The following is a 26,649-nucleotide window of genomic DNA, read 5'->3' as shown; positions in this document are numbered from 1 at the left end:
CAATGAATCAAATTCCCTAATTTATTTCAAATGTTTACTTTCATTATCAAACACCTTCGGAGAAATAGAAAAATAGAAAGAAAATAAAAAGTATGAAATAAAGGAAAACAAAAAATAAGAAAAACATGAGTTTTTAACAGTGTAAAGCTTCTTCTGTTACAATTACAATTGCAGCAAAGTGAAGGAATAAAGCCATGGCTTCTCCTTCTACCTTCCATACACTAACCCTTTTCATCCTACTCCTACTCCTCTCATTTAACGGTAACACTACTCGTCATTCATCCTTTTACCATTTTTTCCTTTCTCTTTCACACTTTTTTCATATATATTTCTTTTTCACTTTTCAGTTTACGCCAAAATCGTAATTCCTGAAGATGGTTACACTGTTACCACTGTGCTCGATGGCCAAAAGGTCAAAGTCAACCCTCACTCTGTTTTCCAGAAACCAGGTTCCTCGGATCTCATTCTTCTTGATTCTGCAAACACCGCTTTCTACACCCTACAATTCCCCATGTCCCAGGGTAAGTACCCTTTTCATTTTTATCTTCTGGGTTGTGTTTAAAGTTTCCAACTTTGCATGTTTTTTGTTGAAGAAAGTGTTTTTTTTTGTAGCAGCCAAAAACTCGTATTTTTCCTATTTGAAAAGTCTTATTGTAGGATCTATTTGATTTGTTCCAACATTTGGTGTTTTCATTCTTCATATTATGAATGTGGCTTCATGGTATTTTAGTTATGAAAGTGACATTGAAATGCTTTCATTTTCATCCCATGTTGTTTTCAAACACGTGTACATAAATGAAAACACAAGTCAGATTCATTAACGTTTTTGCGCATCAAACATACTCTAAAGTTTAAATGTTTTTAATAGATATATTTTTGGTTTTCTGTTGCAGAAAGTGTTTTGACTAGGTTTTCAGGAAATGGGAATACAGGGTATTCAGATGGTGATGTGGGTTCAGCCCAATTTGACAAACCCAGAAGCTTTGTGGTTGATCTTAGAGGAAATGTCTATGTTGCTGACAAGAACAACCGTGTCATAAGGAAAATCAGTGGCAAAAGTATGTTATTGTCGTTTGTTTTGTTTGGTTCTGCTTTGTTTGCATCTAAAGCTTCAGACTTTGGCATCACGAAAGTACTTTAGGCTGCATGATATGAATTGCAATTGCTATTGCTATGTTCTATTTTAAGTGTATAGTTGCATAACATAGAAGGGATAGAGGCAAAGTGAAAGATTGACTGAGACTATATACAGAACCGGATTTTATCAACTCTAATCTACATGACGAAGTATGGGTCATACACTTAGCCTACCAACTAATATTTTTATCAACTTCCCATATAGTCATAGGCTATATTACTAATATAAAATTGTAATAATTAATAACTATATCTAGCGAATTGAAGTATATAGTGTCCTTACTAATATTTTATAACATATGAACCCAAATAGTTTGCTGACAATGTATATTCCCAACCTATCTGTAAAGTAGCATACCATATATAGCATACCCTGTATTGAAGAGTATTATGTATTAGGTAATATTTGTTCTTATATGCATGGTTGGATGGTACATAATGCAGATTGTAAATTGTTGATGTTGGTGAATCTTTTAATAACTTTAGATGGGTGTCTTGTTTTAAATTGTGGTCCTCAATCGCACCGCGACTGTGGTTATGGCTGCACTAGCTGGAATTTCCAGTAATAAACGCAATGTAACCTTAACTACAATTTAAAACCGTAGATGAGTGTTATCACATATCAGCAAATAATGGACATTCCTTTGGTTTATTTCGGTGGTGTCTAGGTGTCACAACAATTGCTGGAGGCTTCTCAGAAGAAAAATCAAGCAGAAAGGATGGACCTGCACAAAATGTATCCTTTTCAAATGATTTTGAGCTAACCTTTGCGCCCGAGCAGTGTGCTTTGCTGGTGTCAGATCATATGTATCAATTGGTTCGGAAGATTAATTTGAAGGAGGAGGATTGTACCTTTGGATCTAAATCTGGTGAGATTGAGCATATTTATATCCGCTAGTGTATTTTATAGACTTTTCTTTTTTCACATTTTTATTTATTCATTTTCCTTTTAGGTTAAAGCCTCTTTACCTTAATCAATCTTACCCAAATTAATAAATTTGTAGAATGAACATTTCATTAAATCCATGATCGTATTGATTGATTGCATTGAAAATTTGCATCGAGTCATGCTTTTCAAGATTGGAAGTCCACTCGTCGAAAATAAATATCATGCTAATAAAAATTTCACCTAATCCAAGATCTTTCTACCTTCATTGTATGTCTTAAAGTTAATGTTATTTACTTATTTTTATCATATTGATAGTAGGAAGCATTCAACTGAGTGACTGACCTACAATGAATCCCTTTGGCGCCCAGTGCCTCTTGTTTTACTATTGTGACACATGGAATTTTTCTCCCTACATTTTTGTGAACAAGTGGGCTTCATTTATATATTGCACAATTTCACACACAGCCTAAGTGAAACTTTTCTCTTCTACCTGCTAGTTATTCAGAGTATTTTGCAGTTTCTGTTCTCCTTTACTTGAACAAAACACTAACGAAAGAGAATGATATTGTATTAAACTTCAACTCCTAATTCTCTTCCACCTATCCATGCGTCATCTTCTCTATTAAACCTCAAATCGTACAATGCTTAACTGCTTTTCATTAATATCTGAGAAGCTTCTTTTCATTGGTCTTCATCCCATCTCAATGGCCTCTTTAAAATTGTTTTTTTTTGGAACAACACAATGGTAGCATTTGATTCCATCTACTAGAAAATAACTTTAGCTGTTGTTGTTGATTTATTGTTGTTTGTCTTCATGTCTACATTTGTTCTTCGAGAGAAAGTTACCTTGAGGTTTATATTAAATATTAAAGTTATCCTTGCATGCAAGAGCTTTATATTATATATCAAACGTTTATTTTCTCAATTGCCCCTTTGTCTTTTATTTATCTACACTACAAACTATGATTCAATGACACTATGAAAAAAACTCTTTTGTCCAGGGCTAGGTGCAGTTATGATTTGGAGCCTAGGACTAGGACTTTCATGTTTACTTGGCTTAGTGATTGGGATTGCAGTTCGCCCTTGTATCATTCCCCATGTAAGTTCAGATTTGGACTCTAATTTTGGAGATTGGTGACTTTCGACCTACCTGAAATACAATTGACTAATCTTAAACTTAACTTACCAAATTTGGATTTCGTATCTTTACAATTTGTTTTATGATTGGTCAATTATCTGGAAGATTTCTTGGTCATTTGAGTTCAAGACATGTCAATTGTGTTTTAGATTGGTTGCAAGTTACCAAAGTCATTGGCCTCCAAAGTTAGACAATCCAAATCCATGCAAGTTCCTTGCAAATGTGAATATTTTACTTGTCGAAGTGTTTACTTACTCCTTCTATAACTGAACAACTATGTAGACAGGAACTTTCCAGCCCTTGCCGTTTCATCGAGACATGGAAGCATTGCCTAACCAGTCTGGGGAAGCTAGTACCGATACTCTACTTCGGCATCAAAAACGCAGTTGCTAGCTGCAGTTTCTCCTCTGTGCACACAATCCTGATGAAACTCTGGAGATTATGTCTCTCTCAACTTCTTCTTATGTTCAGAATCAACATATTTTCACCAAAGCCGCATTTTAAATCCGTATCTTTGCTAGATTTAGATGCCTGCAATAGCGGTGAGGTAACGAAGTCAAGTAAGTATCATGATCAATTAAAGGATTTGATTAGTTTTGATGGAATTCTGGATTCAACGGACGCAACCTTCAACCAAGGATATGGTACAAGAAAAAGGAGTACTGTGATTCTTCAGCAGGGGTTATCCTAACTTTATTTTCTCTTCCATCTTAACTAATTACTTTGAAGTTTTTTTGTAAGACAGTAATGTGTTCTTAACTAGCATCATCCTTGTAAATTATTCATATCTACACTATCAATATATTATGACACTCTTGAGACTTGAAAGTGCACACTTTGTTCTTAATTGGAATTATTGTATAAAAAGGTAAATAGATTTGATTGAGATGGTTGAATTTAGCTTAAGTGGTACAGGTTGTGAAGTTGAATCTAGAATTGTAAACTAGGGAAAGTAATTCTGCTTAATAAAGTGGCAATTTCGATTCTGGTATTAGAAAAATGGGTTTTCATCCTTGCAAAGATGAAAATTAATGACTATGTTCCTTGATGTTAACATCTTTTACATTTAAGTCCTTATAAAAATTTGATTTTTTGTTTAAGACCCTGTTGCATGATATCTATTGCGGTAGTGTTGCCATTGCTTTCTGCTGCCCATGCTGGCACTTTAAGCTTTCTTTGGTTTAGGGGTGAAAAAGGTAGAGAGAAGATAAGAAGATAGAGTATGAGTAGAAATAATAAAGAAAGAAAGATAATGGATTTTAGAGTAGGTACTTCTAACTTTGCCTGAAATATGATGTTGTTGGTAGTGTAGAGGTCTAAAATATGTCCTATAGAGAATCTCATATGGTTTAGTTTACCAAGTGAGAATCTACTGCCATATTGATGGGTACAGTCATCGAAGCGGAGTTGGATCTCCCTAGTAGCCTGGTTTCCTGTGTCTATGACGAGCATGGAACAACTACTTCCGACATAAGCCACATCAAAGTCATCGGAGAATTTAGCTTCTTCACTTGGTCCATCAACATGACCTTACACGGCTCCGTTTTCCTCCAACAATTGTTGTCACCCCTAAAATTAGAAACCTTAGATCACTAAGAAGTGACACATAACAGTTTAATTATTAACGAGCCTACAGTGCCACATGAGTTTGCACACATACATGGAAACACAAGATCCATGAGTTGTCTAGAATTTCTAGCAAGGGAAAGGTTGATTTAGGTGGACAAAATATTCTACCTGAATCGCTAATTCTCCTAATTGCCATATTTGAAGTATCTGCGACATAAATATTTCCTCGATCATCAACAGTTATCCCTTTCGGGTGGCTCATCTTAGCCTCCATGACCTTCCCATCACCATGTCTTGAATATCCTTGGGCAGATCCTGCAACAGGTTTCGGTCTGCTATCTGCGTAATTGCAATGAACATGATCTTCTCAAATGAATAAAATATACACATTTGAAGGGTTGATTTGTCAGACAAACTATATTAAAAAGAGAAGCAACGTAACTGCATAACGAACCTGTAAAACTCAATATCATCAAGCAACATCAAAAGAGGAGAAATTGTGCCATCCTCAACTAGAAAACCCTCCATCTCCATACATTTAAGTAAATGAAGCGCCATACCACGATCACCAACTTGCGAGTAACCCGCAATAAGCGCATTCCAAGACACAGTTACAATCTGGCATACACCAAAATACAACAAAAGCATCATCAACTCTCCCACACTTGGCATACATGTCAAGCAGTGCACTACCAGAGAAAACATTCTCCAAAAACCCCCATCTTAAACATAACTGAATGCAGTTGTTGCCCGAGCTCAAACAACCATTGAACTTATGGAGCCTGAAGAAAACTGTTCTGTTGATGGAGATGATCCAATGTTGCAGCACTTAACATAGATTATCTAAGCATTGGAGTAAAACTTCTTTATTGGCAACATTGTGAAACAGCTTAATACCCACCTTCAATTGTTCTAGTACCATATATATCTCATCGCATTGGGGGTGGGAGTGATCTTCAGCATTGAAAGCATGCACTTTATTTTTCACTTCTATCCAACTACAACCATGAACCTTTTTTACACCCCTTTCTCTCATCAATCTTGTTACACTAGCCTTTTCATTCCACATCTTCTGACGCCCATACATGTCACTAAGTATAACATAAGTGCAGTGTTCCTCAGGCTCAAGCTCTAGCAAAGTTTTTGCTACATCACTAGCTAATTCAATATCACCACACATTCTACAAGCACCTAATAAAGTCTTCAACACCATTGTGCCAGGTTCAAAAGGCATTGTTTCTACCAAAGCTTTTGCCTCATCAAGATGTCCCGGCACGACCGTAGAGGTCAACGGCACAAGCGTAGCGCTCCATTCGCGGTGTAATACCAAAATCAGACTCCATGGACTCTATAAAGTTGCAACCTTCTTCTAATAGCCCATTATGACTACATGCAGTTAGAACTGCAACAAAGGTTATATGATCAGGTTTCACCTTTCTCTCTATCATTAAGTGGAAGAGCTCAAGTGCAAAATTTCCTTGTCCATGTTGGGCATACCCGAAGATGATTGAATTCCAAAGAATTGCATTGTCTTTGGAAGTTGCTTCAAATGATCTCCTAGCATCTTCTATAATCCCACATTTAGAATACATGAAGATCAATGAACTACCGACATATTTATCGGTATCAAAGCCTACTTTAAGTGCTAACAAATGAACTTATTGACCTAACTGTAGTGTTGCTAAATCTGAGCATGATCTGATGACAGCTGAACAAGTATAGTGGTCAGTTTCTATGACTAGAGATCTCATCTGTACAAATAACCTCAAGGCATCTTCATTCAAACCAACTTGTGAATACCCTGCCAAAATAGTGTTCCAAGTGCAACAATCTATGAGACTCATGGCATAGAATATTTTTAATGCATCTTCCATGCACCTATTATTCAATTTGAGGTACATGGAAATCAAAGCATTAGAAACTTCTACTGAATTCTCAAGCCCCCTTTTTATTACTAAACCATGTAAGGTTTTTCCATGGCTTTTATGCTCAGGTGCATAACAAGCACTGACAACCCCAGTATAAGTGTAAATATCTGGCTCAAACCCGAATTTTTGCATATCAATGAAAACTTTAAATGCAAGATCTTTTTTATCGTGCATCAAGTAAGCTGCAAGCATAGAATTCCACGTAACCAGATCATGACACACAACAGCGCCATTGAATACCCTCTTAGCATCAAGCAGAGACCCGCACTCTGAATATGCTGTGATCATAGCATTGCAGATAGTGTTAAACGATTTCAGCCCATGTTTTACAGCCTTACAATGTAACTGCATAGCCAACCTGTAAAACTCGACGTCATCAAGCAACGTCAAAAGAGGAGAAACTGTGCCATCGTCAATTAAAAAACCCTCCATCTCCATACATTTAAGTAAATGAAGTGCCATTCCATGATCACCAATTTGCGAGTAACCAGAAATAAGCGCATTCCAAGACACGTAGTTACATTCTGGCAGACACCAAAACACAACAAAAGCATCATCAACTCTCCCACACTTGGCATACATGTGAAGCAGGGCACTACTAGAGAAAACATTCTCCAAAAACCACATCTTGAACATAACTGAATGCAGTTTTTTCCTGAGCTCAAGCTCGCGAGCACTAGCAACACATTTGAGAATGCTTCCGAACATATGGGCATCAAATGCCACCCCAGACCTTGTCATGGCTTTTAGGAATTCCATAGAAGAGTGAATGTCACGGGAGTTGATGTATCCGGAAATGATGGTGTTCCAAGAGACGGTGTCCCGGTGGGGAATTTCATCGAACAGTTGGTGAGCAAGAGATAGTTGGCTGCATTTAGCATAACGACTTATGATGTTGTTGGTAGTGTAGAGGTCAGAAATATGTCCTTACTTGATTGCAGTTGAATGGGTTGCTTGCAAATGAAGGAAACTGATAGGGGTAGTGATTCGAATGAGAGAGTACAACAACCTCTTCATTAGTAATGAAAAAGGCCAAAAATTTCAAATTTTCCACACGATCTTTGTCGAACTCCTCTGTAGTGTTTTCAAATTCGCTTTCAAAATAATTAGGGTTTGGTTCTTGGAATTCAAAACAATGTTTGGGTCTGAAGTTGAAATTGCAAGTGGAGAAAGTTCACATATTGATCAGATTCAAAGCAGAAACTTGAGCTGGGTTCGCCATCAGAATCGGGTTTTTCTTCAATTAGTATAAAGCTAAACCAAGTTTATTTGTTCTCCTTTCAACAAGTATTACGATTTGGATTTGAATGTAATAAATACACTTCCAAAGAAACATGTTAATTTTCCTATGATGTAGAAGAATATATCATTTTCCAATAAATAAGTGTCATTTTTAGGTTATATTGATTGCTATTGTTTTGCTGCATGCCTTTTTCAGTTCTCATTGTACAGTTGATATATTACAAGAATCAATGATGATTAAATATGAATAGTGAATGATGCAGTGTGGCGGTGTATATAATACTATCTCTCAGTGTATACATTTTTTCCTCGTATTACAATGGTGAAAAATGGTAGTCTTTCTGATATTCTTCCTAAGAACAGTTGCAGTATCCTTAACATCGGTAGTATCATCGAGATAATACTTGGCCTTGCCCAGTCCAACTCAAACTGTGCTCTCAAAAGAAACCTGGAAATGGGCAAGATGCCTGGGCTTTGGATTAGATGAAGTGGCGAGACCTTGCAGCAACTTTATAACATCGGTAGTATCATTGAGATAATACTTGGCCTTGCTCGGCTTACTACCTATGGTGCAAGCAAATATCTCTGGAGCTGCTAGCAATGATGGGCACGAAACCGTCCTTAAGATGCTCTCAAACATGTCTTCATCAGACCTATCATCTCCTATGCACATAACAAAATCTAGCGAATTATCGCCATTAACCATAGTTGAAAGAATCTTTTCAGCTACCAAACCCTTGTTTATTCCCTGCAAACACCAAAGCACCACTTTTATTATGTCCATTCAAGCTTCTGAATTTCACATATATAGAAGAATATATGGTGAGAAGGGATTTGGAAAACTCTACCTGTGGCTTAACTTCAACAATGTGCTGGCCTCTCTTAACTGCTGCTGGTTCATTTGCAAGCACGCTTTCCAGGTGATCCAACAGTTCTTTGGCTTGGCAAGAACCAAAATCAGGGTCTGCATCCAGATGATGCCACACCAAAGCACTTTCTTTAACTTCAATACTAGATCCATCAGTTGCCTCTGTATAAGACTGCATGACAGGTTCCACCATATTTTTCCAATCAAGTTCCATAGATAAGTAGCTAGTTTCCCATTCGGAATCTCTATTCCACCTACAGCAATGTAAGAAAAAGCTCTGTCAATATTATTTTTTGTGTGTGATACAAAGGTGTGTCCAGTCTTACTAAGAATAATATGACATACCTTAAAAAGTACCCATGTTCAGTTGCAAGTCCTAGCATTTTGCATGAAGTAAACCAATTACTCAAAGAATCCCTTCCCATCCCGCTAACAATGAACACGATGTTTTTAGTATCATTGCACAACGCATTTAGTACGGATATGACATTAGCGCTGATGGCTTTATTTAAAGAAGATTCTGGTACTATAGTGCCATCATAATCGAGAAAAATGGCCCTTTTGTTGGTTCTTTTGTATGCTGAAACAATATGGTCAATGGACAACTTCCTAAAACCATGAGAAAGAGAAACAACTCTAAACCCTAGACCCAGACCAATCCCCCAGCACCTTTTGGTGTAATGATCTTTGCAGGCTCTCTCCAAATCCTGCATAAAGCTTCGAGCCCAATATGCCATATCATGAGAACTAACATAACGATAATGTTTCTCATGATGCAAATGCTTCTCTGAATCACACATAGTAATGGCCGAATACAGAGCATCGGCAACAGCATCTACATCCCAAGGATTGACCCTGATCGCTCTACTCAGAGAAGGCGAACAACCAATGAACTCAGACACAACAAGCATGCTTGAACGAGGAGAATCACTTTTTCTCTCCAATGCTAAATCCATTTTTGCAGTTCCCTGTCTGTAGACAATATATATATATGGCACTAAGTTCATGCCATCCCTTACAGCATTGACAATGCAACATTCTGCTACAGCATAATAGGCAGTCTTCTCAAAACGAGGAACAGGGCGGTCATTGAGAATGACCGGCTGGTAATTATTTGATCCATATATATCGTTGATCCTTTGGGAAATCAGATATGTTTCCTTCATTGCTTCCTGAACATCCTTCCTTGAACCCCTTGCAGGATTTACAATTTGAACTAGGACAACTTTACCCTGTAAATCTGGCTTCTGTTGCAGTAGCTGCTCCAAGGCTAAGAATTTCAGACTGATGCCCTTGAAAATATCCATGTCATCAACACCAAGAATCACCTTCTTACCCTTAAAATCTTCTTGAACCTCTTTTAGTTTAGCAGCTGTACGGGGAAGATTTAATACAGATTCAAGCCTACCCATATGAATCCCAATAGGCAAAATTTTGATAAAGATAGTGCAACCAAAGTAATCAAGTCCTATATGTCCTCACTTAGATTCATAGTCCAGGCCTACCATTCTACTGCAGCAAGAAAGGAAGTGGCGAGCATAATCAAATGTATGAAAACCGATTAAATCAGAATTCAACAAGCCCCTCAAAATCTCATCCCTTACTGGCAAAGTTCGATAATTTTCAGATGAAGGGAAAAGACTATGAAGAAAGAATCCAAGTTTAACTCGATTAAACCTCTTCCTTAAGAAGGTAGGTAAAACCATCAAGTGATAGTCATGAACCCAAACGAAATCCTCATCAGGATTTATTATTTCCATAACTTAGTCTGCAAATATTTTGTTGGCAGAAACATAAGTCTGCCAAAGCACACGATCAGAACGATCCCCATGATCTGGGCATATGGGTAGCATATAATGAAAGAGAGGCCAAATCTGCTGCTTACAAAAGCCAAGATAGAATTTCTCCTGGAGATCATGGGGTAGAAAGGTAGGTACACAATTAAAGTCATCCAGTAACCTCTACGAAACTTCTTCCTGCTCTATGTCAACCTTGAGAGAACCCACATAAATTACCCTAGTATCAGAAGAAAAACCATCTTTTAACTTAAATAAAATTGAATCCGCATCAAAACTGAAGCATCAAAACAGTAGCCTAGATTTGGCAGCATGTTTGCAACAATGATTTTCCGCTCCCGACATCCAATAGAGCTAATGTCTGATTCCCCATCATTACAACCATAACCATCCAAGTAAGAAATAATTCCAGGAACTGTCATAATCCTTGGAAGAGTTCTTGGGGTGTGCGGAATATCGACACTTAACAGAACTTCTACAGAGAATCTCGGATGATTTAGTTTACCAAGTGAGAATCCACTACCATATTGATAGGCACGGTCATCGAAGTGGAGTTGGATCTCCCTGGTAGCCCGGTTTCCTCTATCTATGACGAGTAGGGAACAACTACTTCCGACATAAACCACATCAAAGTCATTGGAGAATTTAGCTTCTTCACTTGGTCCATCAACATGACCCCCTACACGGCTCCATTTTCCTCCAGCAATTGTTGTCACCCCTAAAATTAGAAACCTTAGATCAATAAGAAGTGAAGCATAACACTTTAACTATTAACAAGCCTACAGCGCCACATGAGTTTGCACACATACATGGAAACACGGGATCTCTGAGTTGTCTAGAATTTCTAGCAAGGGAAAGGTTGATTTAAGTGGACAAAATATTCTACCCAAATCGCTAATTTTCCAAATTGCCATATTTGAAGTATCTGCGACATAAATATTTCCTCGATCATCAACAGTTATCCCTTTCGGGTGGCTCATCCTAGCCTCCCTGACCTTCCCATCAACATGTCCTGAATATCCTTGGGCAGATCCCACAACAGGCATCGGTATGCTATCTGCGTAATTGCAATGAACATGATCTTCTCAAGTGAATAAAATATACACATTCGAAGAGTTGATTTATTAGACAAATTATATTAAAAAGAGAAGCCCCCGACACGAATCAAAATGCATTACAATCATGATACATCTCCACTAAAGCTCATAATCACGAACAAGCATGCCATGATATTCTTTCACGTAAAATAAGTACTCGATATTTAAACTCAGTTACTTCAGTTAACTCTTCCACAGTTAATAATGCAAAAAAGGAGTTGTTAGTCTATGAAACAAAAGTATCATCGGAAACAATATGAACTTAGGAAGTTTGCAACTTATTACATTGTTCTAAACAAAGTTGTGTAGCTCACCAGTTCATAAGCACCAAATCCATAATAAGGTAAATTCTATATAAATAGATAAAAATGACCGAAAGAACACAGAAATAGACAAAATAGACCAAAAATTACATAAATAGAATGAATTTTGCCAATCACTCTGAACCATAAGCTACTACTCTTACACAAAGACAGTGAGGATGAAATCCTATAAACGTTGCTATTAGCCGAATCGAGAATGAGAAGCTCCCCATTGGGCAACACCTCAACAGCATAAGGCTCAATTCCAAGCTTGCTTCCATCAAATACAGTCTCCACATTGTATCCACTCTCAAACTTCATCATTGACCGGCTCGAAACTGCTGCAGCATAAATAAATAAAATTAGTTCAGCATAAAATGCATAAGATTAAACAAAAGAAATGCGGGTGAGCATTGCAATAGATCTAAAACCTGTTTTGGTGATAGCCTTGAGTGACCAGACCCATTTGGTGAAAGCAGGCACAAAATTGGAAAGAAACCCATTAACAATTCCTGAAGATATGAAGCGTAGAGCAAAAAAATGAGCTAAAGAAGTGAACTTGGGTCAAATGGAAGAAAAACAAAGATGCATAGTTACTTACTTGCAGGTGAAGTAGTGGATGGTGCAGCAGAGACTGAGAGGGTGAAAAATAGGAGAAGAAGAGTGTGATATAGAAGTAAAAGGTGGATACCCATTTAGGTGAAAATGGTGTAGTTTAGTGTGTGGAAATGTAATAGATACACTTTCAAAGACATATGTTACTTTTCCTATGATGTAGAAGTATATATCATTTTCCAATAAATAAGTGTCATACCATCATCACCAACTTGCGAGTAACCAGAAATTAGCGCATTCCAAGACACATAGTTATATTCTGGCATAGACCAAAACACAATAAAAGTATCATCAACTCTCCCACACTTGGCATACATGTGAAGCAGGGCACTACCCAGAGAAAACATTCTCCAAAAACCCCATCTTGAACATAACCAAATGCATTTGTTGCCCGAGCTCAAGCTTGTGAGCACTAGCAACACATTTGAGAATGCTTCCGAACGTATGGGCATCAAATGCCACCCCAGACCTTGTCATGGCTTTTACGAATTCCATGGAAGAATGAATGTCACGAGAGTTGACGTATCCGGAAATGATGGTGTTCCAAGAGACGGTATTCCGGTGGGGCATTTCATCGAACAGATGGTGAGCAAGAGATAGTTGGCTGCATTTAGCATAACGACTTATGATGTTGTTGGTAGTGTAGAGGTCTAAAATATGTCCTAACTTGATTGCCATAGAATGGGTTGCTTGCAAATGAAGGAAAGTGATAGAGGTTGTGGTTCGAATGAGAGAGTGCAACCTCTTCATTAGTAACGAAAAAGGCCAAAAATTAGTTGTGAATCCTCTTTCCAGTTTGAGAAATTACATAGACAAACTAATGATCGCAATTGTATCTCAACTCAGTGCCGAAATTAAAATTAGAGGTGAATGAATGAAATTGAAAAGTTAATAATACCAATTGATCTCAATTTAGTTGGATTTTTTATTTCTCACTTTAAATTTTTTATTTCTCACTTTCACTTTGAATTTTTTTATTAAATTGAAATTATCTATAGGACATATCAGTATAGTTAATATTAACATTTTATTCTTATATACATGTATAAAAACTAATTAAAGAAAATGCAACGTGAATCACCTACTTTAAGAGATGGCGGAGAGTACTAATAAGAACAATTTCATCTTAATTTGGAGCTAAGATACAATATTAGATGTGGCGGGTAGAGACCGTGAAATTACTTCTCAACGTGAATCACCTACAATTTTTACTTGTTGAAATTGACCATTTTGCAAACTTTTACTGAATGATGCTTTTATAGATATCCGAGCTGATAAAAATTATTTTTGAACGTATTTGATAATCACTTTGTTACTACTATAACCTTTTTCTTTTGTGAAATTTCAACCTGGATAGTGCTACTATTTGTTTCTTCTACCTCTGGCCTTCAAAATGAACTATTATACATAACAAGAATAGAGATTTGCATGTATTCAGTGAAAATGAGATGTTGAATGTGCTCAATGAAAATGATATATTTTCATTGGTTGGAATGATATATTTTTGTGGTCCTGTGCTGTTAAAACTGTTGCTATCAATATGACTATGGATTAATAGCAATTTGAATGCTCTTATTATATTATTATGCCCTTCTCGGTTTTTCTACTTTGTTTACTCTCTGAAAATGTCTCTTTTAATTCCATAATATTAAAAATTCAATCAAAACCCTAATTACCATCTCATTTATCATTTCAGCATCAATTTCCAAATTTTCACTTGCCCTAAAAGGCCATATATTATAGCATCTTTGTATTTATGGTTGTCAGATATTTTTCAAGTTCTACCTACACTTTGTTGACTTTTCATTCATCAATAGGGGAGCAAATTTACAAGTGTGTGACCCGATTTTTGGTTGGAAGACTGGTCCTGCGACTTAGGAAGAGGCGAACTCGATTTTAACCTCTTCTAATTGATATGGAATTGTCACTATGTTTTTGCAGATAAAACGTAGAAAACTCTCTATTAAGCCCATAGGATAAAAATGGTCTTTAAACAAAGATTTTGAACTCAAGAGTCGATTACGGATCAGAAAAAATATTAACACCTCGCCTACCTATATTAAATGGTACTTCGCTAATTACGTAGACTTTTATACCCTTAAAAATTATTTATTAAAATTCAATTATTAAAACAAAATATTTTATTTTTTATAGTTGAGGTTGAAAGATTGATTAATTTGTTCGCTTGATTTTTGTTTATTTGGAAAATACCGAGAGATTTGGTGGAGTTGATTTTTATTGATTTTAAAATGCGTATAATATATGATTGTTTTAATTCAATGGAACTAATAAATTAGAGACGGTGTTTGTCGTAGTCTTTCTTCCTATTTTCAGATAAGTTAGAGATGATGAACCATAACCATACTATAAAAATTCTATAATTAATTAAGTGATAAGATAGTTTTGAATTATTATTTTTATATTGAATTAATAGTTTAGAGACAGTGTTAGTCTACACATTCTTCTCATTTTCAGAGATGTTATAGACGACTCGAATCATGATCTTATTATAAAAATTTCATAAAATTCATTTAGATGATAAAATAGTTTTTAGTAATTTTTTATATGAAATTAATAGTTTAGAGACTGTATTCTCATTTTCAAAAAAGTTATAGACAACTCGAACCATGACCTTACTATAAAAATTCCATAAAATTTATTTAGGTGATAGCATAGTTTTTAATTGTTTTTATATTGAATTGATAGCTTAGAGATGATGTTGGTCGTAGACTTTTTTCTCATTTTCAGTGAAGTTAAAGATGACTCTAACCATGATCATACTATAAAAATTCAATAATTTCTTTAGGTGATAACATACATAATAACATCATTTGAATTGTCAAATGAAAGCAAAAAAAAAAAAAAAATTGGGAGACCAAAATTTAATTCACATTGTGATGACTAAAAACCAACTGTCTCTGTATGCATATTATAGATTAAAATAACTGTGCCTTAGCTTAACAATTGTTACACAAATTACATGATATGTCCATCCTTGTGCATCTTGTTCTTATACATGAGTATAGTATTAAATTGTACAATTTCATCTACCAAAGTCAGGAATTGGAACATAATTTAATACTGATTTCTCTCTTAACTACATGTAAGTACATTATAGGGGATAACACTAAACTTCTTACAAGTATGGAAAAAACTACATTTTGGATGTTTCTCATGTCACCAGATTTTATAAGTTCTAATTAACATTAGTCAAATGGAGACATGCATATATGAATTAAAAAATAAGAAACTTTGCTAAATATGTATTGATTGAGCAAGTAAATGGTAAGATTAAAAATATTGCACATCATATATAATGCTTATTAAATTCTAGTTACAAATATTGTCAACAAAAGCTTATGATAAGTTAGGTAAAAGAAAGATCAAATAAAACTTTTTATTAGCCGTATCTCGTATCGGAAGCAATCCTGTCTGAGGCAGAAACATTCACAGGTATGTAGGGCTAACTTTCTCAGCGAGTATTTTTTTTCATCCACAATACTCGAACTCAATATCTTACTTTAAAAGAAATCAAACATGTACGACTTGAACCTACACTTACGTGTTTTCAATTTAGTTTAAAGACACTTATTTATCCGTGTATCTAAAGGAATTAATAATTAATGGTATTAATAAAGAATGATACAAAGATACATAGTACTAATTGAAACCAGCATATCATGATTTTAGAATTGTAATGCATCAAAGTGACAGTTTGGCCGAGTGGTCTAAGGCGCCAGATTTAGGCTCTGGTCCGAAAGGGCGTGGGTTCAAATCCCACAGCTGTCATTTTTTATTTATTTATTTATTTCTAAAATCACATTTTTTTGTATATATTATCGTGATTTTATGCAAAAAGTTTATTGTGCAATGAAACATCATTCTCACTACAACATGAGGAAGAAATTACAAGGTACATGGTATATAACAGAATATACAAAATAAGTTACATAATTTAAAGCTACACAACCTTTCTCTTAGCATAGGCCACTTTATGTGACTAACAATATAAAATTATAATTCTCTACAAAACAACCTTTTACTTTCATGCTCTCCAATACAGATACATTTCAATAGTAAAACAATTATATCTACTCTAAGAAGCCATCTCTGATGTTTCCTTCTATACATTATTAGGCCTTCATCTATGAGGCGGTGGCATGTGGTATGGCATATGACCAAAGTTCATTACTGCACCAGGAACAACGGCGCCATGAACCGGGGCTCGCACACCATAAGCCATATGAGGAGGAGGAAGATTCACTGGTGTGCCAACTGCAGATACAAGGGGTCCTCCTCCTATAGCCTGCCCTACAGTGGGAGGACCATATAGTCCTACAACCGAGGCTCCAGTTGGGGTTGGAGGGCCTTGTTTGGTTAGTTTTCCAGTAGAATTTCTGGAAGCAACATTTGTTTGACTGGTAATTGGCCCTAGAGCTGCTGAAACGTCTCCGTTGTTCACGCTTGTGATATCATGTATGCTGGATCGCCTTCTATCTTTATTCATCGAGTTCAAACGAATGAAGTATTTTTGGGCATGACTTGCTACTTGTGTAGGTGTTCTTGTTACCACAGTTCCTAGATATACTTCGCCAATCACCTTTTCCATACTTCTCCAAACCAAGAAGAAATAACCTGTTTAACCAATTTGAGATTTTGAAAAATATTAATTAGATAAAACAAAGCTTAGCAGTAATAATAAAAGAGCATCAGTAACCTGAAATCATGTCTCAATATCAAAGGAAAACAAAAAAAACAAAAGCTCAAAAGCCTATCAAATGAACATCAGTAACAATAAAATTGCAAAATCCCCAGACTTGTGCAACCACTGATCTTGAATTTATGACTTCTAAGAGGATAACCTCTAGCAATGATCAACATCATACCGGAAACCAGAAAGATCTCAAGGGTACTATTAAATAATTGTTATAAAATGAGAAGTACTATGCATAGGATGACAAAATCTGGAAGAAGTAAAAGAGCATAACATAAGACATTATGCAAAGGTAGTTTTATTCTTAGAAAGCTAAAAGAACAAGAACCAATAATGAACCAAGTATATGTACATTTATTAATAGAGATACTAGTTGAGTTAGTTAGATTGGTTATAGTTAGTTGGATGCTGGTTAATGGTTATAGAGGCTAGCTACTATATAAGCTCCATTGTACACTCTTTGTAATCACCTTCTCTCATTTTATCACATTCAGAATATTCACACTCAATTATTTTCTCTCTTTGGGCTATACCATGTTTTCTAACATTTATCTTGTAGAATTATGCCCACCTATTCTATGGAACCATAAATGCTGTCAACCTGTCTGTGCATACTTCATTCTTAGTTTTTACTCACTTCATCCTCACCTTAAAGCATAAAGCAATTCCATAAGCTGGTTAAGTATCACCAAATGCAATGGTTTAATAAAAAAACTTCTAAAACAGTTTCTAAAAACTCTCAAACTAGTAGAGATTGGAAGGGCATTAAACTGACAAAGTTCATATGAATGAATTAATTAAAATAAATATGGAACCTCTGGTGGCATGAATACACCAGGATACTCAGATTTCTCAGGATATAGAGTCCATGAACAGATACAATTTACATGTAACCTCAAAAGCATATGGCTAAACAAAACAAAATTCAGTCAGAAATAATTAAAAGAGGCGGACAAGTGCACGAAGTTCCAACCTACTAGGGATCTGGGGAGAATAGATGTATGCAATCTTACCCCGTAAGCATAAAGAATGTTTCCCGTCGGACAGAAATAGTAGCAAATTAAAAATATGTAACCTACCTTATGCAGTTTACTAGAAACATATATACCAGCATATATGGATTTTCTAAATGTGCAAGCAAAGATAATAACCTGTGTTCTTCCTCGGTCCAGGCAATACCCTTTCGTCGTTCTTGATCTGATTTTGAAACCTTAGGATTGGACTCATTGTTATAATTCCAGAGACTGCTTCCCTTCTTGTCAGCTCCTTCATTGCTCGCATGGCTTGTTGTGTCCTCGGGAGAAGAATGATAAGATGGCAGAGGCACACAACCAGATTCGATCTGGTTAATGTCGTCAACCAATAGCTCATAGTGATGTTTAATCTCTTCTAAAGTTTTCCCTGGTACATCGGCCACAATCTTCTCCCATCGATCTGAAGCGTCCTCAAGATGAGTTGCCAAAGCATTTTCAAATGCTTTATCTTGCTCTAAGCTCCACTCAGAGCTACTACCAACTTTATCCACAGCCATCTAGTCTTGAATGAATCAACTTCGGATTTTTATCATAGGACGGAAAGGAAAGGTTTTTATCTAATAGCTAACAATCTTAGGTGAAACTCACCTTAAATTCCATAAGCTCTATGGTTTTGTTTCATGAGAACTATAGAACTAGATTTAACAATGAATACTGAATAATTCTAATACTAACTTTGATGGTATGCTATGTTTTTGGATCAGCCTACACAGTCCAATCCAGAACTAAAACCAACAAAGGTGACAGGAATTGGAGAACAGAGTTTATTACCAATGAAATGCCAGAACTCTCTGAGGTATGTTAAATTTCGACGGCGATTTTGCTTCAGGATTCATAAAAACTGAGCTCTTGTGAATTTGCTTACCCCTATTGATGAATGAAAAGCCAACAAAGTGCAGTTAGAACTTGAAAAATATCTGACAACCATAAATATACAGATGCTATAATATGTGGCCTTTTAAGGCAAGTGGAAATTTACAAATTGATGTTGAAAGTAATAAATGAGATAGTAATTAGTGCTTGGTTTGGATTTTTAATATTATGAAAAGAGACATTTTCAGAAAGCAAACAAAGTAGAAAAACCAAGAAGAGCATAGTGGATAACAAGAGTATTCAAATTGCTATTGATCTGTAGTCATATTGATAGCAACAGTTTTAACAGCACAGGACCACAGAAATATATCATTCTAACCAAAGTATATAACATTTATAAAGTTCATTTTCATTGAGCACATTCAACATCTCATTTTCACTGAACACATGCAAATTTCTATTCATCTTATGTAACAGATGATAGTTCATTTCCAAGGCCTTTAACCCTGAAGGCCAGAGGTAGAAGAAACAAATAGTAGCACTATCCAGGTTGAAATTTCACAAAAGAAAAAGGTTATAGTAGTAACAAAGTGATTATCAAACAGGTTCAAAAATCATTTTTACCAGCTTGGATATCAATAAAAGCATCATTCAGTAAAAGTTTGCAAAATGGTCAATTTCAACAAGTAAAAACACAGCTTAACATACCTTAATAAAATCAACTATAGATTCCATTTATTTAGGTTATTTTGATTGTTTTTGTTTATTTGAGGCATGTTTTTAGCGTTGCTATATTGCAATGGTGAAGAATGGTAGGCTTTCTAGTATTCTTCCTCCCATTACCTCTACCATTGATGAACCAGTATTGCCAATAAGCTTCTTGAGAGATCCAAGGAAACCTTCTTCCAGCTTAAAAATACTATACCAAACAACCATTGAACTTATGGAGCCTGAAGAAAACTGTTCTGTTGATGGAGAGGATCCAATGTTGCAGCACTTAACATAGATTATCTAAGCATTGGAGTAAAACTTCTTTATTGGCAACATTGTGAAACAGCTTAATACCCACCTTCAATTGTTCTAGTACCATATATATCTCATCGCATTGGGGGTGGGAGTGATCTTCAGCATTGAAAGCATGCACTTTATTTTTCACTTCTATCCAACTACAACCAGAAACCTTTTTTACACCCCTTTCTCTCATCAATCTTGTTACACTAGCCTTTTCATTCCACATCTTCTGACGCCCATACATGTCACTAAGTATAACATAAGTGCAGTGTTCCTCAGGCTCAAGCTCTAGCAAAGTTTTTGCTACATCACTAGCTAATTCAATATCACCACACATTCTACAAGCACCTAATAAAGTCTTCAACACCATTGTGCCAGGTTCAAAAGGCATTGTTTCTACCAAAGCTTTTGCCTCATCAAGATGCCCGGCACGACCGTAGAGGTCAACGGCACAAGCGTAGCGCTCCATTCGCGGTGTAATACCAAAATCAGACTCCATGGACTCTATAAAGTTGCAACCTTCTTCTAATAGCCCATTATGACTACATGCAGTTAGAACTGCAACAAAGGTTATATGATCAGGTTTCACCTTTCTCTCTATCATTAAGTGGAAGAGCTCAAGTGCAAAATTTCCTTGTCCATGTTGGGCATACCCGAAGATGATTGAATTCCAAAGAATTGCATTGTCTTTGGAAGTTGCTTCAAATGATCTCCTAGCATCTTCTATAATCCCACATTTAGAATACATGAAGATCAATGAACTACCGACATATTTATCGGTATCAAAGCCTACTTTAAGTGCTAACAAATGAACTTGTTGACCTAACTGTAGTGTTGCTAAATCTGAGCATGATCTGATAACAGCTGAACAAGTATAGTGGTCAGTTTCTATGACTAGAGATCTCATCTGTACAAATAACCTCAAGGCATCTTCATTCAAACCAACTTGTGAATACCCTGCCAAAATAGTGTTCCAAGTGCAACAATCTATGAGACTCATGGCATAGAATATTTTTAATGCATCTTCCATGCACCTATTATTCAATTTGAGGTACATGGAAATCAAAGCATTAGAAACTGCTACCGAATTCTCAAGCCCCCTTTTTATTACCAAACCATGTAAGGTTTTTCCATGGCTTTTATGCTCGGGTGCATAACAAGCACTGACAACCCCAGTATAAGTGTAAATATCTGGCTCAAACCCGAATTTTTGCATATCAATGAAAACTTTAAATGCAAGATCTTTTTTATCGTGCATCAAGTAAGCTGCAAGCATAGAATTCCACGTAACCAGATCATGACACACAACAGCGCCATTGAATACCCTCTTAGCATCAAGCAGAGACCCGCACTCTGAATATGCTGTGATCATAGCATTGCAGATAGTGTTAAACGATTTCAGCCCATGTTTTACAGCCTTACAATGTAACTGCATAGCCAACCTGTAAAACTCGACGTCATCAAGCAACGTCAAAAGAGGAGAAACTGTGCCATCGTCAATTAAAAAACCCTCCATCTCCATACATTTAAGTAAATGAAGTGCCATACCATGATCACCAACTTGCGAGTAACCAGAAATAAGCGCATTCCAAGACACGTAGTTACATTCTGGCATACACCAAAACACAACAAAAGCATCATCAACTCTCCCACACTTGGCATACATGTGAAGCAGGGCACTACTAGAGAAAACATTCTCCAAAAACCCCATCTTGAACATAACCGAATGCAGTTGTTGCCCGAGCTCAAGCTCGCGAGCACTAGCAACACATTTGAGAATGCTACCGAACGTATGGGCATCAAATGCCACCCCAGACCTTGTCATGGCTTTTAGGAATTCCATAGAAGAATGAATGTCAGCAGAGTTGACGTATCCGGAAATGATGGTGTTCCAAGAGACGGTATCCCGGTGGGGCATTTCATCGAACAGTCGGTGAGCGAGAGAGAGTTGGCTGCATTTAGCATAACGACTTATGATGTTGTTGGTAGTGTAGAGGTCTAAAATATGTCCTAACTTGATTGCCATAGAATGGGTTGCTTGCAAATGAAGGAAAGTGATAGAGGTTGTGGTTCGAATGAGAGAGTGCAACCTCTTCATTATCACATATCAGAAGAAAAGTGAAGCAGAAAGGATGGACCAAAGGAATTGCACAAAATGTATCATTTTCAAATGATTTTGAGCTGACCTTCGCTCCCGAGCAGTATGCTTTGCTGGTGTCAGATCATATGTATCAATTGGTCCGGAAGATTAATTTCAAGGACGAGGATTGTACCTTTGGTTCTAAATCTGGTGAGATTGAGCATATTTATTTCTGCTAGTGCATGTTATAGACTTTTCTTTTTTCACATTTGTATGTGTTAATTTACTATTCCTTTTATATCTAAATCAATCTTACCCAATTTAATAAATTTTACCACTTCTCCATACAAACTTAACATTTTTCTTACTAATGCCTATGGTCATTAACATTACCCTTAAATGTAAAGTTGGAAAGTAGTTGAACAGAAAGAAAAAAAAGTAAAATAATGCTTTTTTGCCAGAAAATTATCAGACATTTAAGTTCACTAACATTACATGTCATGCAGAATTTGTTGATGCCATTCCAATCTCAAATGATGCCAAAGTTGCTTATGAACAATTCATATTAAGATACCACTTACCAACATATTAAGTTGCTTATGAATAATTCATATCATGATGACCTTCTTACTATGAAAGAAACCATTATACTGCCTGTACTTGATTTCATTCACCCTCCACACTCCAATCAAATCTGATTGAGGTTTCACTAGTTATAAATTTCCTAACTTTATAATATACTCAATACTTACAGGTATAACCCATGGAACTCATTCGAGACCTAATATTGTGATGATCATTATACAGCGAGGCCCCGTAATCCACGGGCTTGCTTACGACAGATTCCTGCTTCGCATTCTGTTCCTGCACTGCCCCGAACACTATCTCATTGGTTGTCTCATGGCTCTGCTCATAATAAGTGTGAGGGATCGATGACGAATACTCATGGCGGTGATGATGTTTTTGCTGTGGCTGCTGAACATCTCCATCCCATCCACTATAGAATGCTTTACTTTGCTGCAATTGTCGCATTTTTTCTGCATCCTTGGACATGAAAGCGTATGTTTTTCGAGGTGTGGGGCTTCTTGTATCAATAGAAGGAGGCTGATCCTCATTGGGAATCACAAAACTTTCCTGCACAGGCCAAGCATTTGCTTGCTGCTTTTGAGGTGGCTGGAGCATGCTCTGTGGGTTTTTTCCGAAACCGGGAATTAATCCTACCATTACCTCCACCATTGATGAACCAGTATTGGCAATAAGCTTCCGGAGGGAATCAAGGAAACCTTCTTCCAGCTTATGAGGTTGGCATGCTGATGGAACCAAAGGAGGACTGACAGATTTCAAGGGCATTGCTGGAACCTCAGTCTTATCCTACAAAAAGGAAAACAATACTAAGCACTCATTGATTGAATTAAATTCATCTCAAAACAATTCTCATGCAAGGTTGATTTAGTATCATGTATCAGATGGAAGAATACAATACTAAGCACTCACATCCCGGATTGCAACAATCGTACCAAGCCTGCGCTGCAGCATTGCCAGCATATAACCAAAGAAGCCAGCCCCAGCAAGCATTGCCATCCCTGCAAAATTGAAGTCAACCGATCTAAATTCACAATCGATACTTAACAGAACTTCTATAGAGAATCTCAGATGATTTAGTTTACCAAGTGGGAATCCACTGCCATATTGATAGGCACAGTCATCGAAGCGGAGTTGGATCTCCCTGATAGGCACAGTCATCAACATGATCCCCTACACGGCTCCGTTTTCCACCAGCAATTGTTGTCACCCCTAAAATTAGAAACCTTAGATCAATAAGAAGTGAAGCATAAGAGTTTAATTATTAGCGAGCCTACAGTGCCACATGAGTTTGCACACATACATGGAAACACAGGATCCATGAGTTGCCTAAAATTTCTAGCAAGGGAAAGGTTGATTTAGGCGGACAAAATATTCTACCTGAATCGCTAATTTTCCTAATTGCCATATTTGAAGTATCTGCGACATAAATATTTCCTCGATCATCAACAGTTATCCCTTTTGGGTGGCTCATCCTAGCCTCCCCGGCCTTTCCATCAACATGTCCTGAATATCCTTGGGCAGATCCTGCAACCAGCTTCGGTCTGCTATCTGCGTAATTGCAATGAACATGATCTTCTCGAGTGAATAAAATATAAACATCCAAAGGGTTGATTTGCCAGACAAATTATATTAAAAAGAGGTTGATATAGGCAATGTGGCAGGTCTAAAAAAGATTATAGTGAAACTTTTGCAAGAAATACAAAGGATAATGATCACATAAGGCAAAAAAAAAGCAGACTTCTTTCTATAGTCAGAAATGCAGAACTTTATTGTCTTTGAAGAACAAAGTTGTGTAGCTCACCAGTACATAAGCACCAAATCCATAATAAGGTAAATTCTATGTAAATAGACAAAAATGACCAAAAGAACACAGAAATAGACAAAATTGACCAAAAATTACATAAATAGAATGAATTTTGCCAATCACTCTGAACCATAAGCTACTACTCTTACACAAAGACAGTGAGGATGAAATCTTATAAACGTTGCTATTAGCCGAATCGAGAATGAGAAGCTCCCCATTGGGAAACACCTCAATAGCATAAGCTTCAATTCCAAGCTTGCTTCCATCAAACACAGTCTCCACATTGTATCCACTATCAAACTTCATCATCGACCGGCTCGAAACTGCTGCAACATAAATAAATAAAATTAGTTCAGCATAAAATGCATAAGATTAAACAAAAGAAATGCGGGTGAGCATTGCAATAGATCTAAACCTGTTTTGGTGATAGCCTTGAGTGACCAGACCCATTTGGTGAAAGCAGGCACAGAATTGGAAAGAAACCCATTAACAATTCATGAAGATATGAAGCGTAGAGCAAAAAAATGAGCTAAAGAAGTGAACTTGGGTCAAATGGAAGAAAAACAAAGATGCATAGTTACTTACTTGCAGGTGAAGTAGTGGATGGTGCAGCAGAGACTGAGAGGGTGAAAAATAGGAGAAGAAGAGTGTGATATAGAAGTAAAAGGTGGATACCCATTGTGGTGAAAATGGTGTAGTTTAGTGTGTGGAAATGGAAGGTTTGAAGCAATGGTGGAAATGGAAGGTTTGAAGCACGGGTGGAAATAGAAGTGAAAAAACATGAAACTCTGTATTTTTTGGTTTCAACTACAAAACACTCAAACAAGAGCCTATTGGTGGGGGAAATGTTATAATTAATGAATTTAATGTCGTCAACTTCATTTTTTACATACAAAAATAAATATGAAGATGAAGATGATAGGAGATTTTTTTTACACTTTTTTTATTTATTTAATTACGAAAATTAAAGAAAATTTAGACCATTTATTTTCATTGGAGATAGGAATGGCAATTAGTGGAATCGGGGTTGAGTTTATGCTTATCCAATCTTGAACCTGGAATTCAAAACTTGAACATGAATTAAGCGAGATTGAACACAATGATATTATCTTGAACTCATTGAGTTTCGGGTAACCAACCTAATAGGAACCCGCCCGAAATATATTTATATATAAGTTATATATATGTGTTAAATTTTTAGATATATATATATATATATAATATATATATATATATATATATATATATAGATTTTATATATGTATATGTGCACTTTTGTAATTTTATATATACTAATAGGATTTGGGATGAGTTTAGGGTAGGGTATTAATTATATCAAACTTGAACCCGAACTCGAAAGTTGAACTTGAGTAAAACTCAAACTCAATTACATCGGTGTTTCCCAGTTAAATTCAGGTTGAGTTGGTACTCATGGATTCAGTTTTCATTGTCATCTCTATTTGTGTTATCCAACTACTTTGTGTTATACCATTTGTCATAAGGTATCAGAAAGATATTTAATAATTATAATTTTAGACAAGCTGTTCATCATACGGCAACAGGTCTTTGTCTTTGAGTTTCATTTTTGTGAACAGGTCTTGAAACATGATGTCAGCTGAACTGGCTTGGTCAACAAACAAACGTCCCACCTTTTTATTATTCATTTTGGCGGTGATGACGAGGAAGTCGTCATGACCGCGAACGACGCCTTCATAGTCACGGTCATCGAAGGAGATCGGGGGTGCTGCCTAGTGGCCCTGAGACTAGCGAGGTTTTTGGACAGTTGATTGCATGATCTCCCGAACATACCTTTTCTGGGCGGCCTAGGATGTACCACCAGCAGCGAATCTGCCAGATATGTTGTTGATGTCCACCGGGCTCCATTGTCGCCTATTGTTGGAGCGATATTGGTCTATTCGATCTCTGTTCGGAGGATGTTCCTATTGATTTGGGGACGTCTCCGAGGGGGACTGGATTGACGTAGAGGCGACGATCACGCTTAGCGGGCCCGAGCTATAAATTTCCGG

At 36.5% G+C, this 26,649-nt stretch overlaps 2 protein-coding genes, 1 non-coding gene and 4 pseudogenes across 9 annotated transcripts; 2 read left to right on the top strand and 5 right to left on the bottom strand.

The window, feature by feature from the left end:
- Positions 136-3,939, top strand: LOC109348474. Of its 7 annotated transcripts, none has more exons than XM_019588961.1 (7): positions 136-261; positions 348-521; positions 894-1,058; positions 1,806-2,006; positions 3,028-3,125; positions 3,447-3,502; positions 3,891-3,939. In XM_019588961.1, the coding sequence occupies exons 1-7, from the start codon at positions 195-197 to the stop codon at positions 3,910-3,912; spliced, it is 783 nt and encodes a 260-aa protein (XP_019444506.1). In that variant the 5' UTR covers positions 136-194; the 3' UTR covers positions 3,913-3,939. The 7 variants fall into 7 exon arrangements, with proteins under 7 accessions (XP_019444506.1, XP_019444507.1, XP_019444513.1 ...); XM_019588962.1 differs by having other exon boundaries at positions 3,451-3,502; positions 3,891-3,925; XM_019588968.1 differs by having other exon boundaries at positions 3,028-3,135; positions 3,891-3,921.
- LOC109348466 lies at positions 5,556-13,401 on the bottom strand (annotated as a pseudogene).
- LOC109348458 lies at positions 8,271-10,749 on the bottom strand (annotated as a pseudogene).
- Positions 16,291-16,370, top strand: TRNAL-UAG. Its single transcript has one exon. It is a non-coding gene; the product is annotated as a tRNA-Leu (tRNA).
- On the bottom strand, positions 16,517-19,652 carry LOC109348448 (annotated as a pseudogene).
- Positions 20,056-22,547, bottom strand: LOC109348437 (putative pentatricopeptide repeat-containing protein At3g25970). The gene has a single exon (XM_019588884.1). It carries the CDS (start codon positions 22,249-22,251, stop codon positions 20,140-20,142), a length of 2,112 nt encoding a protein of 703 aa, XP_019444429.1. The 5' UTR covers positions 22,252-22,547; the 3' UTR covers positions 20,056-20,139.
- LOC109348441 lies at positions 22,732-25,359 on the bottom strand (annotated as a pseudogene).

This window comes from Lupinus angustifolius, chromosome LG01 (assembly GCF_001865875.1).
Source record: "Lupinus angustifolius cultivar Tanjil chromosome LG01, LupAngTanjil_v1.0, whole genome shotgun sequence".
NCBI classification, from domain to species: domain Eukaryota; kingdom Viridiplantae; phylum Streptophyta; class Magnoliopsida; order Fabales; family Fabaceae; genus Lupinus; species Lupinus angustifolius.
Note: the sequence above shows the minus strand (reverse complement) of the source record. Positions and strands in the feature narration are given on the sequence as shown.

What these genes read in the sequence shown, in the direction of transcription:
- LOC109348474 (XM_019588942.1), top strand. Translation starts at nt 195, where the DNA reads ATGGCTTCTCCTTCTACCTTCCATACACTAACCCTTTTCATCCTACTC. An exon ending in ACAATTCCCCATGTCCCAGG is followed by an intron (nt 522 to 893) that starts GTAAGTACCCTT and finishes TTTCTGTTGCAG; the next exon opens with AAAGTGTTTTGACTAGGTTT. An exon ending in GCCCTTGTATCATTCCCCAT is followed by an intron (nt 3,126 to 3,450) that starts GTAAGTTCAGAT and finishes CTATGTAGACAG; the next exon opens with GAACTTTCCAGCCCTTGCCG.
- LOC109348437 (XM_019588884.1), bottom strand. Translation starts at nt 22,251, where the DNA reads ATGAAGAGGTTGCACTCTCTCATTCGAACCACAACCTCTATCACTTTC.